This window comes from Dendrobates tinctorius, unplaced genomic scaffold (genome assembly GCF_039654945.1).
Source record: "Dendrobates tinctorius isolate UK_male_01 unplaced genomic scaffold, ASM3965494v1 ptg000177l, whole genome shotgun sequence".
In the NCBI taxonomy this organism is placed as follows: Eukaryota; Metazoa; Chordata; class Amphibia; order Anura; family Dendrobatidae; genus Dendrobates; species Dendrobates tinctorius.
In genome coordinates, this window is record NW_027361844.1 from 335674 (window position 1) to 353178 (window position 17505).

The 17505-nt window shown below is 46.2% G+C and overlaps 1 protein-coding gene across 3 annotated transcripts in view; it reads right to left on the reverse strand.

Annotated features, from left to right (window-relative positions):
• Window positions 1-17505, reverse strand: part of NBEAL1 (neurobeachin like 1) — a 363036-nt gene that overhangs the window by 107288 nt on the left and 238243 nt on the right. For all 3 annotated transcript variants that reach the window (XM_073551440.1, XM_073551438.1, XM_073551439.1), the window contains 4 exons: window positions 11092-11397; window positions 4792-4941; window positions 4114-4271; window positions 3906-4030 (listed from right to left, as the gene is read on the reverse strand). In XM_073551440.1, coding sequence (XP_073407541.1) covers window positions 3906-4030; window positions 4114-4271; window positions 4792-4941; window positions 11092-11397 — 739 coding nt within the window. The remainder of the gene's footprint in view (window positions 1-3905; window positions 4031-4113; window positions 4272-4791; window positions 4942-11091; window positions 11398-17505) is intronic.

Consider the following 17505-nt stretch of genomic DNA (forward strand, 5'->3'; position numbering starts at 1 on the left):
ATTTGCATGAGGCCCCGAGATCTCGTTCCCCCCTGATGATTGATGTAGGCTACTACTGCCTGATTGTCCGTCATGACCCGGGTGTGGCGGCCCTGAAGTAAGGGAAGGAAATGTTTCACGGCTTTTTCCACTGCCCATAGTTCTTTTACATTTGAATTCTGATCGCTTTCTAGTGAGGACCAGGTCCCCTGTATTGTATGGGATCTCAGGTGTGCTCCCCACCCTGTGGCACTCGCGTCTGTCGTAATGATGTCCTCGACTGGTTTTTGCCACGGGACACCAGCTGTTAGATTCTTTTCTACAGTCCACCAGAGCAGGGAATCTCTTACAGCCACTGAGAGACATAGTTTGCCTTCTAAATGCCCTTTTAATTGTTTCTGCGCTGACAGGACTTCCCACTGTAGTTGCCTTAAGTGGTACTGCGCCCATGTTACTGCGGGTATACATGATGTCAGTGAGCCTAAAAGGGACATTGCGTTCCTCAGTGTCATATTTGGCCTTTGCATTGCTGTGCGAGCTAGGCCTCTTATCTTGGTCACTTTCCTCTCTGGTAGGAGGCAGCGTTGTTGCTCGGAGTCCAATATCAACCCTAGGAAGGATTGCTCTTTTACTGGGGTTATCCTTGACTTGGGGATGTTTACTATCCATCCTAGTCCTACTAGAGTTGCTATTACTTCCTTCACTTGAAGTGTGCAGTGGGATTCCGACCTCCCTATTACCAGAAAGTCGTCTAAGTATGGGACGATCACTATGTCCCTGGATCGCAGAAAAGACATTACTTCGGCCATCACTTTGGTGAATACCCTGGGGGCTGTAGACAGGCCAAACGGAAGGGCTGCGTATTGGTAGTGTCTCACCTGCCCCTGGATATAGAGCGCTACTCTCAAATATCTCTGATACGCCCGATGGATTGGGATGTGATAGTAGGCATCTTTTAAGTCTATCACTGCCATGAGGCAATGCTGGAACAGGATCTGTGTGGCCGTGTTGATTGACTCCATTTTGAAGGAGCAATTGTCTATCCACTGATTGAGTCTCCTCAGGTTGACAATGGTTCTCCAAGAGCCATCTGGTTTTTGTATTAAGAAGAGGGGGGAGTAGAACCCCCTTCCTCCTTCTTGCGCTGGGACTTCCTGTAGGACTTGTTTTTTCACTAGTCCCAAGACTTCCGTCTCCAGGGCCAGCTGTTGCTCTTGGGCTTTCCTTCTGGGTGTTATTATGAAGGTATGCCTGGGCGGACGGATGAATTTTATTTTTAAGCCGTCCTTGATTATATTTAGGACCCATGTACTGGGGGAGATATTTGCCCAGGCGGAAAGGAAGAGAGAAAGCCTTCCCCCTACCTCCGGCCCAATGTCATTGGGGAGATTTTTTGGAGGAAGTGGAGGGTCCTTTAAACATATAGCCCGATCCTCTTTTTTCTTTAAAGTCCCAGCTTTTTCTATCTCCCGGGGGACGACCCCTGTTAAATCTCCTCCTCCGAAAGGGCTGCTTCTTAGGTTCTCCCGGAAATCGGGGAAAGCTTTTCTTCCTATCCCCCGCATGCTCCAAAATCTCTTCTAGTTTTTTCCCGAAGAGGAATTGGCCATCGCATGGAATGGAACATAACTTGTGCTTAGAGGGTAAATCTCCGGGACACCCTTTAAGCCACAGGGCTCGTCTTGCCGCATTTGACAGGCTTGCTGCTCTAGCTGTCAATCTTGCGGAGTCTGCAGAGGAATCGGCCAGGAAAGCCGCTGCTCCGTGCACCAATGTTAGATTAGCTAGAATTTCGTCTCTAGGAACTCTATCCTTGATCTGGTCCTCTATTTGTTGCAGCCAGACCATGAGGGCACGAGCGGTACAGGTACCGGCTATTGCTGGCTTCAATCCCCCTGCTGAAGCTTCCCAGATGTGCTTCAGAAACCCATCTGCTTTCTTATCAAGCGGGTCTTTCAACACGCCAGAATCTTCTAATGGTAGGGATACCTTTTTTGAGGATCTGGCTACAGCCCCATCAATTTTTGGGACTTTTTCCCAGGTTTCTGAGTCCTTCTGGTCAAAGGGGTACCTCCTCTTTGATGTGGAAGGTAAGCCCCCTGACCGCTCTGTCTTTTTCCATTCCCTGTCAATTAGCGCTTTTATTTTATCATTTACAGGGAAGGTACGCTTTCGCTTTTCCTCCAGTCCTCCAAACATTACATCCTCTAATGATTTGGGAGTTTTTTCTTCTTTAAGGCCCATTGTAGCTCTAATGGCCTTGACCAGTTTTTCTACGTCCTCCGTTGGGAAACATGGACGGCCGCCTATATCGCTGTCCGAGGAGGATTCTGAGGACTGCGTAGAGGAAGAGGAGGTGGAGGGGGACAAAGATCTATCCTGCCCCTTCTGCTTTGGCGAGGCCTCTGAATCGGAGCTCCTTCTATGGTTTCTTTTATTTTTAAGGGCTGCCTTTAGGGAACCTTTCACCTCCTGATGTATTAACTCCTTCAGACTAGTCACCAAATCAGGGGTCTCCTCCTGTATAGTCCTGTTAATACAGTCAGCGCAGAGATCTTTCTGCCACTGATCTGCCAGCGGGTTTTTACATAGGGCGCATTCTCTATTTTTGGTTTTGCTGCTGGCCTTCCTCGCCCCCTAGTGATCAGAGAAAATGGAACCCCATTACCATAAGGGTGACATTCACGTAGATCACTCACCACCGCTGTCAATCAGGGGTACCGATCTCGGAGGCTCCTCAGATGCACTCGTGACGTTTCTCCTGGACGTCCCAGAGTCATGCCGATTGCGCTTATGACTGCCGCTCCCACCACTTGAGCGACTGCTCCTGGTATGTTGGTGGCTCGGCCTGGCATCTGGCGAGAGGTCTTGCTGCTGACACTGCTGCTGTCGCTGCTGCTGACGCTGCTCGTCTTGCCCCACTTCCATTCTGAAGCCTTGGGCATGAGTGTGTCTTCTGTGGTCATCCCCCTTATGTAAGGGGGATCCACTGCACTCTCCGCCTCCTCCGGTTACCCCCACAGCCCCTCCCCCCCCTGCCATACCGCCGGGATCTCTCTCCACCGATCGGCGTTCTTCACCATGGGCGCCACCATCTTGAATTGTCGGCGCCGCCTCCGACGTCACGCGGGCACGCCCCTTCCCCAGCGTGCCCTGCGCGTGACGTCAGAGGAGCGCGACCCGGAAGCGGCCGCTCCCTCAACGCTCCTGAGCTGCTCCAGAGTAGGGAATCACCGGCAGAGGGGGAGAGGGAGGCGCGGCAGCCACGGCAGAGCCCCAGGACCCCCGCCGTGCTGTTCCTGCGCCCGCTCGGACGCTGAGCCCCGGAGGACCCGCGGACAGCGCTTCCTCCATCCCGACGCCCAGCGCTCAGGAGCCCAGCCTGATCTTCTACGCCGGCACGGGAGAGGGGCAGGTAAGTGTGACCTGCTGTCTTCAGCACGGGTCCCTGTCAGGACAGGAAACCCAACTGAAGCGAGGGAGAGGTACCGCCCTTTTATCTTCAGTAGGGTTCCTGTCCTGACTGGGCGGATCCCCTCTCTCATGTGTGCCGTCATGGGAGACGGGAAAATATTGATATCATCTCATCATTATAAATTTCTTTCAGTAAAAAAAAAAAACTGCAGCTCTAACTATCATGACATAAAATAGATGAAACACAACAATGTAATAATGTCATATCTAAGAAATACAAATAAAGAAGTTTTATCTTGACATTAGAAGTGTGTGCAATGCAGTCAAATGAATTGATCATTAGATTTTTTTTCATCTATAAATATAAGTGTTTTAATCCAAATTCTGTTTGACAAATGCGGGATAAAGACAAGATCTAAAAAAACACAGTATTTTTAAAAGAGAACATACTGCAAATGACATACTTTCAAAAGAGACATTTAGGAGACGTTATGATCTAAATATGAACTTACCCAAGTTATCACGCAAATTACTAGCTTCTAAATGACGGTCAAAGTTGTTATTCTGCACCAGTTTGAGCCTCATACGTGAGTAGTTCTCTACATTGGAGAGCTTCCAGTAGTCCCAGTTCTCTTTTCTTAGAGGAAAACACAGTACAGATTATTAAGAGACACAGATATAGAGAGGTGACCAAAGAAAGAGCATTCCAATGACCCTAACCTGTCAGCCCAAGGTCCACGTTCACAGGCGAGGTATCTTTGTGCTGCTTTCCATTGTCGTAAAGTGGCAGTGTACTGGCTGTTGATTTGCTTTAACATGCTATTGTAGCGTAAATTCTCCTGACGTGCTTTTCTACTTAACGGCTCCAAAAAAAATTCCTATAAAGCATGAGGGGAAAATTGTGCCTTAAGCTCACTGTAAAGGAGTCCCCCCGATCCCCTGTTCCAGCCACCAGTGAGTGTAAAGGTGGCAGCGCAGTCGAAGGCTCTCTCCACCATTGGTATAGGAATTATAAATGCAGCCAAGAGTGTTTGCCGAGCTGTATTCTTCACTCCTATAACAATGAATGATGAGAACTAGCATGTGCTGACACCTCTACACTCACTGGTGGTCAGAGGACAGCCAGAATGAGAGATTGAGAGACTCCTTTTGTGTAAATTGATGCAAGTTCCAGAGGTGGAACAAAAATCGATCAGATATTTTCTCTCTCTTGTGAGACCACAGAGAGAAAGAGAAAACTACAATTCAAAGAGAAGAGTGGTACAGTTTATACCGTAATATTCGGGAACAGTAATATGGAAACAGTGTGCCACTAACAGTTTACATAATTAAAAAAAGTGGTTTGGGGGGAAGTTATTAGGTTTTCGTTTTTTCTTCCTTAAGGACAATGACAGATACCTGAAATTTCAGCTTGCTTTCACCTCTATCGCGCTCACGCTTGTGCATATTCACCATGTGCGCCTCATGACACTCCTTCCAATACAAAGCCATTTGCTCATGACTTTTGCTAAATGTGTCCGCTTCATATTGTTTCATATAAGGGATAATCTGTTAACAATAGAGGAATAATTTCATAATATTTTGTGTATCATAAGAAGAAGCATAAAACTCTGAATGTGCATTGTGAGAATTATAGCCAACCCATAAGTAGATTCCTGCTTCCCGAACCGCAGGCAGCATGAATCCAAGCCGGGCTGCACCCCTGTTTTTCCGAGAAATGCTCTGGTGTTTCAGAGAATACATAACATGGGGGCACCTGTCAATCAGTTAGAGGGGAGCAGGTAGAAGCCAAGTTTCTGGCTATGTTCCCTGGTCGGCTCTTCAAGCTATGTTATCTCTACACTGGAGCATTTCACAGAAAACAGACCTGGCTGCGTTCACTCAGCCAGACCCCAATTCATGCTACCCCTGGTCTGAGGAGCATACATCGAGTGACAAGTCTTACATATAACATCTGAACTCCATCAAGATCTAGAAATTTTAGGTGCCAAAACTTTACAAGAAAAAATAATCACTTTAATCCCGGGTAAATTGATTTCCGTGTTGTGGTCAACACAAAAGAGCGTTTCCTGCGTCGGCACATCATCAGTGCTGTCTGTGAAAGGGGATGACTTATTTCAGTAATTAAACCAGCCCCCTTCATTGTCTCTGCACTAGCTATGACAGAAATGGGCTGCTTTATCTACGGAAGGTCAGCCAGCTCCCTACACACAGCAGATCATGTGCAGACACTGGAAATGCTCTCTGTTATGCCCAAGCAGAAAGTGGATATGCCAGGATCTGGGCTGGTATCTGTAGGCTGGGACACCAGTGATAACATGAGCACTTTAGTAAGTTGCATGGCTTAATATACTAAGTACATTAAATCATATTTTATTTTTCAAATCACACAACAGCGTCCGTGATCTTCATCCTCCTCGCTTTCTATTCCAATTTTTGGGAGGCAGAATGAACAAAAACAGCAATTCAGGAATTGTTTATGGGGATTTTTTTTATGCTGTTCTGTCTACAATAAAATTGATAAAGCAGACTTATTCTTTGGGTCAGTAAAATTTACAGCAATACCACATTTATATTTTATGTTTTGCACAATAAAAAAACAATTTTATAGAAAAAAAAATAACTGTTTTCATATCACTATAATCTGATAGCTATATTTTTTTTTTATTTTTCAACTGACAGAGCTGTATGGCGGCTAGGTTTTTGAGGGACAAGATGACAGTTGTATGGATCAGGTCGACTGGGAGCGACAATATAAAATATGTATACTTTATTTTGTTATAAATGTATTTATTGGTATAATTTTTTTTTTCTTTATTTTAGGATTTTTTTGAAAATAATTTTACAAAACTTTTTTCTTTACTCTTTCACTTAGCACCTCTAGGGCACTTTAACTTTTATTACTTTGATCACTGGTATAATGCATTGCAATGCATTATACCTGTCAATGCTACGCTGACAGAAGTCTTTTAACACCATGCGCTCAGCAAGCTTAAAATTATTTCACCCAACAAACGATTTATTTGAACACAATACGCAGCCTGTTTGTTTACGCTGGCCAATCGGGAACGCTCATTCTCAATAATTTGCCAGTGTAAGTGCCCCATAAGCTAGAGAGAACAATTTCATACAGCAAGAGGTATTAAGTGTCTAGCATGTGCTAAAATGTTGTTTACGGTGATCAGACGAGGCTAATTTTGAATAATTTTTGAGACGACATCCTAAAAATGTTTTCCACCTGTTCTCAAGGTTTAAAATAAGCCTACTGTATTGGAAAATAAATATAAATCTATACTCCCCTACTGATCCCTCACTTCCCACTTGTACTGCTGCCCATGTCCCTTGAATATCTACTTTCTTAATCTTCTGGAAAGATGGCACATGACCACTGCAGCCAGTCACTGGCCATAACAGCGACGTGTTGGTCAACCCTGTTGCCACTGGTTGGCTGCAGTCATGCAACATCCTTGCCAGAAGAAGCAAGTAGACCGACATGGAACTAAACAATAGTACAAAGGAGAGGTGGGTGACACTTAGACCCAAGTAAAAAAAAAAAATGGTGGATTTGTTCATAACACACAGACTGGGTGGGCAATTCCACTTTAATGTTTTGTTAAAGACAATACATCATATATTTCGACTGGCCCCCTATACAAATTACCTGGAAAAGAAACTGATGGAGATACTGTTGTGCTCAAAAGTTTACATACTCCGGCAGAATTTTTGCTTCCTTGGCCTTTTTTCAAAGAATATGAATTATAACACCAAAACTTTTTCTCCACTCATGGTTAGTGGTTGGGTGAAGCCATTTGTTGTCAAACTTCTGTATTTTCTCTTTTTAAATCATAATGACAGCCCAAAACATCCAAATGACCCTGATCAAAAATTTACATACCCTGGTTATTTTGGCCTGATAACATGCACAGGAGTTGACATAAATCGGTTTGAATGGCTACTAAAGGTAATATCCTCACGTGTGACCTGTGACAAATGCCAGGAAAATTGTTTGGGATGCAAAGAAAAACCCACAAATCATAACAGCTTCAATACTGGATTCTCTGAAAACTAGTGGTGTGGCTGTTTCAAGATGAGCAATAAGGAAGCACTTGAAGAAAAATGGGCTGCATGGTCGAGTCGCCAGAAGAAAGCCACATGACCCTGATCAAAAGTTCACATACTCCATTTCTTAATACCGTTTATTGCCCCTCTAACATCAATGACAGCTTGAAGTCTTTTGTGGTAGTTGTGCATGAGGTTCTTCATTTTCTCAGATGGTAAAGCTGCCCACTCTTCTTGGCAAAAAGCCTCCAGTTCCTGTAAATTCCTGGGCTGTCTTGGATGAACTGCACGCTTAAGATCTCCCTAGAGTGGCTCAATGATATTGAGATCAGGAGACTGAGATGGCCACTCCAGAACCTTCATTTTGTTCTGCTGTAGCGAATGACAGGTCGACTTGGCCTTGTGTTTTGGATCATTGTCATGTTGGAACGTCCAAGTACATCCCAAGCGCAGCTTCCAGACTGATGACCGCAAATGTGCCTCCAGTATTTGCTGCTAACGTGCTGCATTCATCTTTCCTTCAACTTTGACCAAGTTTCCTGTGCATTTGTAGCTCACACATCCCCAAAACATCCACGATCCACCTCCGTGCTTCACAGTAGGAATGGAGTTCCTTTCATCACAGACCTTGTTAACCTCTCTCCAAATGTAACGTTTATGGTTGTGGCCAAACAGTTCAATTTTGGTCTCATCACTCCAAATTACCGTGTTCCACAAGTTTTGAGGCTTGTCTCTGTGCTGTTTTGCGTATTGTAGGCGAGATACTTTGTGGAATTTGCGCAGTAATGGCTTTCTTCTGGCAACTCGACCATGCAGCCCATTTTTCTTCAAGTGCCTCCTTATTGTGTATCTTGGAACAGACACACTGCTAGTTTTCAGAGAGTCCAGTATTTCAGCTGATGTTATTTGTGGGTATTTCTTTGCATCCCAAACAATTTTCCTGGCATTTCTCACAGGTGAGGATGTTACCTTTAGTAGCCATTCAAACCCATTTGTGGTAACTTCTGTGCATGATAGGCTGGTTTCACATTAGCGCATTTTCAGCGCGCGCACGGCCGGGGGTAGCTCCGCCCCCGAGCCGGCTCTCTGCCCGGCGTGCCCGCCCCTTGCTTGTAGCGCCGCCTACTAGCGGACAGCGGCGCCTGCGATCGGCGCACCCTATCTTTAGCATAGGGTGCGCAGATCGTGCGCAGGCCGTGCGCTAGTTGCGCTTTGACCTGCGCTGCGCACTTTTGACGGTGCGCCGTGCGCGCCAAAATCCGAAAAGTTTGATTTTGGCGCGCACGGCGCACCGTCAAAAGTGCGCAGCGCAGGTCAAAGCGCAACTAGCGCACGGCCTGCGCACGATCTGCGCACCCTATGCTAAAGATAGGGTGCGCCGATCGCAGGCGCCGCTGTCCGCTAGTAGGCGGAGCTACAAGCAAGGGGCGGGCACGCCGGGCAGAGAGCCGGCTCGGGGGCGGAGCTACCCCCGGCCGTGCGCGCGCTGAAAATGCGCTAATGTGAAACCAGCCTTATTAGGCCAAAATCACCAGTGTATGTAAACTTTTGGTCAGGGTCATTTGGATGTTCTGAGTTGTCATTATGATTTAAAAAGAGAAAACACGAAGGGATCCATTGGTTCAGGGTCTGGAGGCAGGGGGATTTGGGAAGTTTGGTGCGGCCTATCCTACTTTGATAATGGTTCACAAAGTATGGGAGGCAATTAAAAAGACAAGAGAAGTGGGACTATTAACAAATCTCTCCCCAATATGGAACAATGAAGTACTACCTGAATTTATTAAAATGGGGGAATTCAAAAATTGGATATCATTAGGTATTCAATATGTGGCTCAGATTCAGGACACACGAGGACTGTTATCCTTTGAGACACTGCAGGAGACTTATGGGTTGCAGGAGACCTGTAGGTTTCAATATGGACAGTTGAGACACGCCTATCTGGCGCAGAGTAAAACGATGGATATGGGAATTTGTAGAGATATTCTGGTGGACTATGTCTGTGCGACGGGAGGAACGAAAGGGGTAGTCTCCGATATTTATAGGGATTTGTTATATACCTTTCTTAATAGATTCCCTATTAAAGCAAAAGAGAAATGGGAGGAAGAGTTGGGAAGGATAGAGGAGGATAAATGGGAAGATATCATGGAATATATTCCTCAGTTATCATTAAGTGAGCCGGGTAGACTTTCACAGATATATGTGCTTCACAGAGTATATAGAACTCCGGATAGGCTTTATAAGGCAGGGCTGACACAGACTTCTGAGTGTCCTAGGTGCCAGTCCGAGGGGGCAGGGATTCTGCACATGTTATGGCAATGTACGAGATTGAATGCATATTGGTTGGAGGTGGGAGAAGCAATTGGGAAATCGTATAGCTGTACAATCGCAAGCGATCCTGTGATATATATATTGGGATATGTGGAGGAGATCCGAGTTCCAAATCATCATAAACTGGCCATAGCTAGATATTGTATGTTGCACGTAAGTTGATTGCCAGGCACTGGTTGAGTGGGGAACCGCCGACTCTGCGGGAATTTTATAGACAGTCTGATATGGTTATTAATATGAAAAAGGATATTTATGAAAAAAGGAAAAGTGTGAAAACTTTTGAAACACTTTGGAAACCGTGGATGGAGAGAAACTGATTCCAGAGGGATGTTGTTTTATTGTGTAAGCAATGTATGCTAATGTCCCATTCTTGTTTATCGAGGATTTAAGGGAGGGGGGAGATGAGGGGGGGGAACTGGGGGATTGTTTCAAAATGTTTGTAAACATGACTATTCTCCTTTCCTGACACAATTGTGTGTAGTTGTTAATTTGAATATTGATAATAAAAATTATCTGATTTAACAAAGAGAAAACACAGTACTTTGACAATAAATGGCTTCACCCAATCACTAACCATGAGTAAAGAAAAAGTTTTGGTGTCATCATTCATATTCTCTGAAAAAAGGCCAAGAAAGCAAAAATTCTGTCGAGATATGTAAACTTTTGAGCACAACTGTACATACGCAGTGTTAAGCCCCCGTTACACACTGCGATATCGCTAGCAATATCGCTGTAAAGTCACCGATTTTGTGATGTTGCAGCGATATCACTGCATGTGATACTTACCTCCGACCGGCTCCCCTGCTGCTCATCGTTGATCGCGCGAGAAGGTCCTGGACCGTTTCTCGTTGGCCACTTCCTGCTGCGCTTCCTGTGGCGCCGACGAGCGAGGCTTGGAGGCGGGAGGGAGGACGTCAGGAACGCCGCGTCTGACAGGTAAGTAGCGACCCCCGACCCCTGCTATGTCGCTGGTGAGATCTGCCTGTGTGGCAGCTCACTAGCGACCACTTAGCGATGCAACAGCGATCCATATCGTTGTCGGGATCGCTGGTGCATCGCTATGTGTAATGGCTGTCTTCAGCTGTGATACTGATGAGGAAGAGTCATTCTCAGACTGCTCAGCTGGACAGCACTCGGCAAGTTCTTCTGGTGACCAGCAGACCAGAATATAAAGAAGTAGTGAGTGTTCTGCTAGCTTGGGGAAAGATGCACTGGTCTGCTCGCCAAGGAAGAAGCAGAATAAGCCCAAAGCTAGCTGCCCTTCTGGTTGTGTCAAAAGGTATCAGCAGACAAGAGCTGAAACATACTTACAAATTTGTCTATAAAGATCCTCCACTCCTCAGACTTGCAATAGTCCTGGAAGTCTTCAAACAATGAAGGGCTCCCATTAGTAATTGGAAGGGACGGTAAATGTAGGTTCATGAAGAGCAGTTCATATATTTTAGAAACCAAAGTCCTCACAATGGGAACAAGGAATGAGTAGGTTTCCGATCTGTCCAGAATAGATTTGCTGAGGATGCCTTCTAGTTTCCCAAGCAGGTAACAAGCTTCTTCTTGCTTTTCAATCACCTTTGTTTGCAACAGAGTATTGAGCTTTGCGGTAGCCATGGCAAATACCTGGAAGAACAAACAGTTGTCATAACCAGAGTCCTTGTGGACAGGACAGTGTAGCAGACACTTTTCTAAAACAAGAAAACTTAAATGTGCAATTTAGGACTGGGTGAAATAATCTAGCTTCACTTCTTCAACTTATATACAAATCAGTTTAGTGTACGGTAAGTGGTCTATGCAGTTTCATTCCCAAGCCTCATACTGCTGCTGAGAACCTGACAGACATTTCCTGATTCCAGTCAAGAACGCTCTCATTATATGCTATCTAACAAGGAGTGAACAAGACAAAAATAACAAGTGCTTTCAGGGTGCTAATATAGGAATATGAAATTCCCTACAGCTATCCTGTGCAATGCAATTTTTGAATTACTAGCGAAGCAAAAGGGAAAGACCCAGTGGGGATGACCCTCATCACCGGGCATCCGCCATTCATAACTGTATTGGCCTGCATAGCTCACCAATACAAAAACTCTGTAGTAAAAGCAGGTAGGATGGGTCTCCATTAACTAGCAGAACATAGGTCTGTCACCTACAGAATGGCATGAGTGTCCTGGTGCAGGTGGTGCAATGACATTACTGCGACATTACTGCTTCACTCCGGCTGCACTCGGACGCTGACTGTGCTGGCGGATTTGTTCGGACACAGGGTTAGCCGAGTACCCTTAACATATAGTAATAATGTCACCTGAATCCCTACAGAGTAATATTGCCTTGGGTACCTCCCACTTACAGTTATATATACACCCCTGAATTTCCCCTCTAAACTAACAATAATTATGCCCTTTCACATTTATTAATATTTCCCCACACAAATTTCACTCAAATTGTGAAAATGCCTATAGTCCATCCACATATAGCAATAATTTTTCCTTATGAATAAGTTATAGTGTCCCAGAAAACTAAATTTAAAATATATATACACTGACACACTAATACTTTTTTTGGAAGGAAACATTATAATGTTATTTCCTTTGTACCGTAAATTCGCTGCCTTGGAGTAACCTTTGACTCTGCCTTGTCCTTCAAACTGCACATCCAAGCTCTCTCCACCTCCTGTCGCCTCCAGCTCAAAAATCGTAGTTACCTACCGATAACGGTATTTCTCTGATCCCATGACGGCACCACGGAGAGAGAGGGATCCGCCCTCAGGGACAGGAAACCTACAGATGAAAAAGGCGGTACCTCTCTCCCATATCAGTTGGTTTACAGAGCATTACACAGAACTTTCAGCTGCAACTCAAATGGTTATAAAAAAAAACAAAATTCATCAAATTAAGATTAATAGAGGCATCGTGTGGCTAAGCACTAAAGCTAACTAACTCACTCTAATGTGCACACCTGTGTGTGAAAGGGAGGGGATGTACGGGTGCCGTCATGGGATCAGAGAAATACTGTTATCTGTAAGTAACTACGATTTTCTCTTTCCCCCATGACTGCACCACGGAGAGAATTACAAAGATTGTACATCTAGGGAGGGACCACCGACTCCAGAACCCTTTTCCCAAAGGTGAGATCTGAACAGGAGGTCAAGTCTAGACGGCAATGTTTGAAAAGTGTAGAGGGGGAGACCAAGTGGCCACTCTACATATCTGGTCTATTGAAGCGCCGGCTTTCTCCGCCCAGGATGATGCCACTGCCCTGGTTGAATGGGCCCTTACGTCCTCCGGGATGGCCGCCCCGCAGGAGGAGTAGGATAGGGTGATGGCCTCTCTTATCCATCTCGCCAGTGTGGCCTTCGATGCTTTTTGACCCTTCCGAGGACCCTGAAAACAGACAAAGAGCCCTATCCTTCCTAAACTCCCTCGTGGTTGTCAAGTATTGGACCAGGCACCTTTTTACATCTAAAGTGTGTAATACCTCTTCTGTTTTGTTCTTTGGATTGGGACAGAAGGAGGGTAGGGAGATTTCCTGGGTCCTATGAAACTGTGACGATACCTTGGGAAGATATGCTGGGCCAGTTCTAAGAATTACCCTATCATCTAGTACTTGCGTGAAGGGTGAGTGGGCAGACAAAGCTTGCATATCACTAATGCGGCGGGCAGAAGTTAAGGCTACGAGGAGGGAGGTCTTAAGGGACAATATTTTTAAGGGAACCTCTGCTAGGGGTTTGAAGGGAGATTAGGTTAGTGCGTTTAGCACTAGGTTTAGATCCGGGGGGGGGGGTGTGTAGGGGGATCAGGCTGGATCTACTTGAGGCTCTAATGAATCTCATAACCCATCTATTTTTGGCTAGGTCATGGTTATACAAAGCTCCGCCACCTGTACTTTTAAGGTGCTGGTAGCTAACCCCTTTTTCAACCCCCTCTGTAGGGATTCCAGAATTTTGTCTATTGGGATTTCTCCCGTTGGGTCGGAGCCTGACAATGACATGAATTTTTTCCACACTTTGCCATAGGCTTTAGTGGTTACTGGCTTTCTGCTTTGTAGTAGTGTGGAAACAAAGTTTGATGAGAAGCCCCTATTGCTTAGGAGTTCCGTCTCAAAAGCCAAGCTGTCATGTGTAAGTTTTTTTATATGGGGGTGATATACTGGTCCCTGGGATAGAAGGTCTGGAGTTTCTGGCAGAACCCAGGGATCTGTTACGGACATTCTTCTTAGCCAGGGGAACCATATACTCCGTCGCCAGAAGGGTGCTATTATCACTACCGTCGCCTTGTCCCCCCGTATTTTCCTCCGTCCTAAGGGGATGAGAGATATTGGAGGGAAGGCGTAAGCCAGATGATAATCCCAGGGAATCGTGAAGGCGTCTAGAGCTACTGCCCCCCCCCCGGGGATCGATCGAGCAGAACATTTCCAACTTCCGTTTCTGACTGTTCGCAAATAAGTCTATTTCTGCCCGGCCCCAGAGTTTCACAATTTGGCTCAAGACTGACTGGCTTAGTTCCCACTCCCTCTGTTTTAGGCGTGTTCTGCTTAAGAAGTCCGCTGTTCAGTTTTCCGAACCTTTTATGTGAAGGGCTGTCAGGGATTCTAGATTGTGTTCTGCTAGGTGAAAGATGGATTTTGTCACCTCCATCAGCGCTCGAGATCTGGTGCCCCCCTGGTGGTTTAGATATGCTACCACTACCTGGTTGTCTGAGAAGACCCTTGTATGTTGGGAGCGAAGTGAATCTAGAAAATGATCGAGAGCTAGCTTTACTGCCAGTAGCTCCTTCACATTTGAGGAAACTGACTCTCTTCCCTGAGCCCAGGGCCCTTGCGCCACCTGATTGCCTAGATGTGCACTCCACCCCCAGGGGCTTGCATCCGTAGTCAGGATCTTTGTCACTGGTAGCGCCCAAGGAACCCCCTTGGTTAGATTGACTGGATCCACCCACCATGTTAAGGAATGTATTGTGCTTGGTGAGATGTCCAATTGCCTGTCTAGATTCCCGCGTAGGGAAACGTCTGCGTCTAATATTTCCCACTGTAAGTCTCGAGTATGGCTTTGTGCCCACTGTACTGCCGCAGGCTGTCATTGACCCCAATAGAGACATTGCTTTTCTCAGGGTAGTGACTGGGGAAGCTATCATTTGTGACACCATCTGTGTCATCTTTTGAATCTTCGTCTGCAGAAGATAGCATTTTTGTTCGGTTGAGTCCAGTATTATCCCCAAGTACTCATGCACCTGATTTGGTACAAGTCTGGATTTGGGCAAATTCAGCATCCTTCCTAGACTCAGTAGAGATCTCATGACCATGTCCAGTTGTTGTTTGCAGTGGTGAAAGGTGACACCTACTATTAAGAGATCGTCCAGGTATGGAACTATCAGGATGTTTTGCTCTCTTATGTGGGCAATTACTTCTGACATTATCTTTGTAAATACCCTTGGAGCAATAGCTAGCCCAAAGGGGAGGGCTCTGAACTGATGTTTTATCTCCCCCTGGATCGTCACCACCACCCTGAGGTATTTCCTGTGGTCTTTGTGAATAGGTACATGGTAATATGCGTCTCTCAAGTCTAATACCGCCATGAAACAAGATGGGGGAAGCATTTTTACACAAGATTTTATTGTCTCCATTTTGAAGTGCTGAATTTCCAGGAACTTGTTCAGTTTTTTTAGATTTATGATCGCCCTGTACGATCTGTCTGGCTTCCTGCGAAGGAAGAGAGGGGAGTAGAAGCCTTTACCTCTGTCCTGGTAGGGGACTTCTTGTAGTATGTCCTTCTCCCTTAGATTCACGATTTCTTGTTGCAGAGCCAGCTGCTCGTGTGATGTCCTTTGGGGCGTTATCACAAAAGAGTTGTTTGGGAGGGTATTGAATTTTAGCCTCAGACCTTCCTTTATTATGCTTAGTATCCATGAACTTGCGGATATTTTTTCCCAAGCCTGGAAAAAGTAGGATAATCTTCCCCCGTCCCGGGGAGTACCTTCATTGTGGCTTCTTGTTGTCGGGGGGTTTGTTAAACATAAAGCCTTTATTTTTATTTCTTCTATCCTCCCACCCTTCTTTGTTCCCTTTTGGGGGCTTTTGTTGCATGAACCTTCTGTTCCGAAAGGGCCGTTTGTATGCTTGACTAGGGAACCCGGGGAAGGATTTTTTCTTGTCCCCTGCCTTGTCCAAGATGTCGTCTAGCGTTGGGCCAAATAAAAATTCCCCCTCGCACGGGATTGCGCACAATTTGGTTTTTGTCTGCAAGTCTCCCGGTCAGCATTTCAGCCATAAAGCGCGTCTTGCGGCATTTGAAAAAGCTGCTGTCCTGGCCGCCAGCCTAGTCGAGTCTACTGACGCATCCGCCAAGAAAGCTGCTCCTCCCTTCATTACAGAAACTGACCTTTGCATTGCTTCTCTTGGTACTTTTTCCTTTATTTGTGAATCTAAGTGATGCAGCCAGACAATTAGGGCGCGTGCCATGCACGTGGCTGCTATGGCAGGCTTTAGCCCCCCTCGTGCCACTTCCCAAGCATTTTTAAAAAAAGTTTATGCTTTTTTATCCATTGTGTCTTTCAGGGTGCCCATGGCGTCGAAGGGCAGGGCAAATTTTTTAGAAGCTTTTGCACGCCGGGTCGTCATAGTGGTATTTCCTCTGGGGTGTTAGGAGGACCTATTTGTCTGGCTTTTTCCATTCTCGTTTAATTAGGGAGTGGATTTTCTCATTGACCGGAAAAGCCCTCCGTTTTTGTTGTTCCAGCCCACCGAACATCATATCTTGGGCCGTTTTCTTAGGGCATTCATCTACCAGTCCCATAGTTGTCCTCACAGCTTTTACAAGGGTGTCCGTTTCTTCAATGGGGAAGCAGCTTCTGAAGATGAAGAGGACTGGGAGGATGATGAATTACTTGAGTCAGACAGTTCACTTCCTGACTCACTAACACTGGACTCTGGAGATCTATGCCTGGACCTATGTTTTTTCTTTGAGGTTCTAACGCCCTTAAGGGCATCCTCAACCGGGGTACTTATTAGTGTTTTGAGGTCTAAAGCAAACCTTGGGGATTCCTCCTGTATTGTCTGCTCTATGCATGCCGCACAGAGCTTTTTCTCCCACGCAGGGGGTAGCTCCTCCGTGCATATAGCACATACCATGTGTCTGGATTTGGCTGTGCATTTACGCCCCTGAAAAAGAGAAAATTAATAATCGCACATTAGCGAGCGGGCATTCACGGAGATCACTCACCCTCCTTGTGGAACGAGAGATACCGTCTCGGGCGTAGGGATTATTTCCACCGCTGAATCCACTTCTGGCTGTGCCGCCATGGTGGAGCTCTGGCTGCGCCGCGATCCTACATGACCGCTGCTGCTGCGAAGAGTTGCGCTGGGGCTGTTCCTGCGCTTGCCTCGTCCCCTCCTTCGGGGACCGCTGCCACGTCTCCTTCTCTTTCTGTGGATTTTAACTCATGGTGATCGCTCCTTTTCCCCCTTAGTGGGGATTTAAATATGAGCTTAATTTCTTTTTTTTTTTTTCCTCTTTTTGAATTTGGCGCCGGCCTCTACCCAGAGGTCCCTGCACCCCCGCTGGCGCATGCGCACTGCGAAATTTCCCAGCAGTGCATTGCGCCCCTTACTCAAGCGCTCTGAGCGCGCACGCCGTGCCGGCGTCCTGCGCCTGTCTGCCGAGGCCCTGCTGCGGCTCCCGGTGGCCGCCGCCATCCGCTCCGAGGCCCTGCATAGGCCCTGTATGTCGCGGCTCACGGT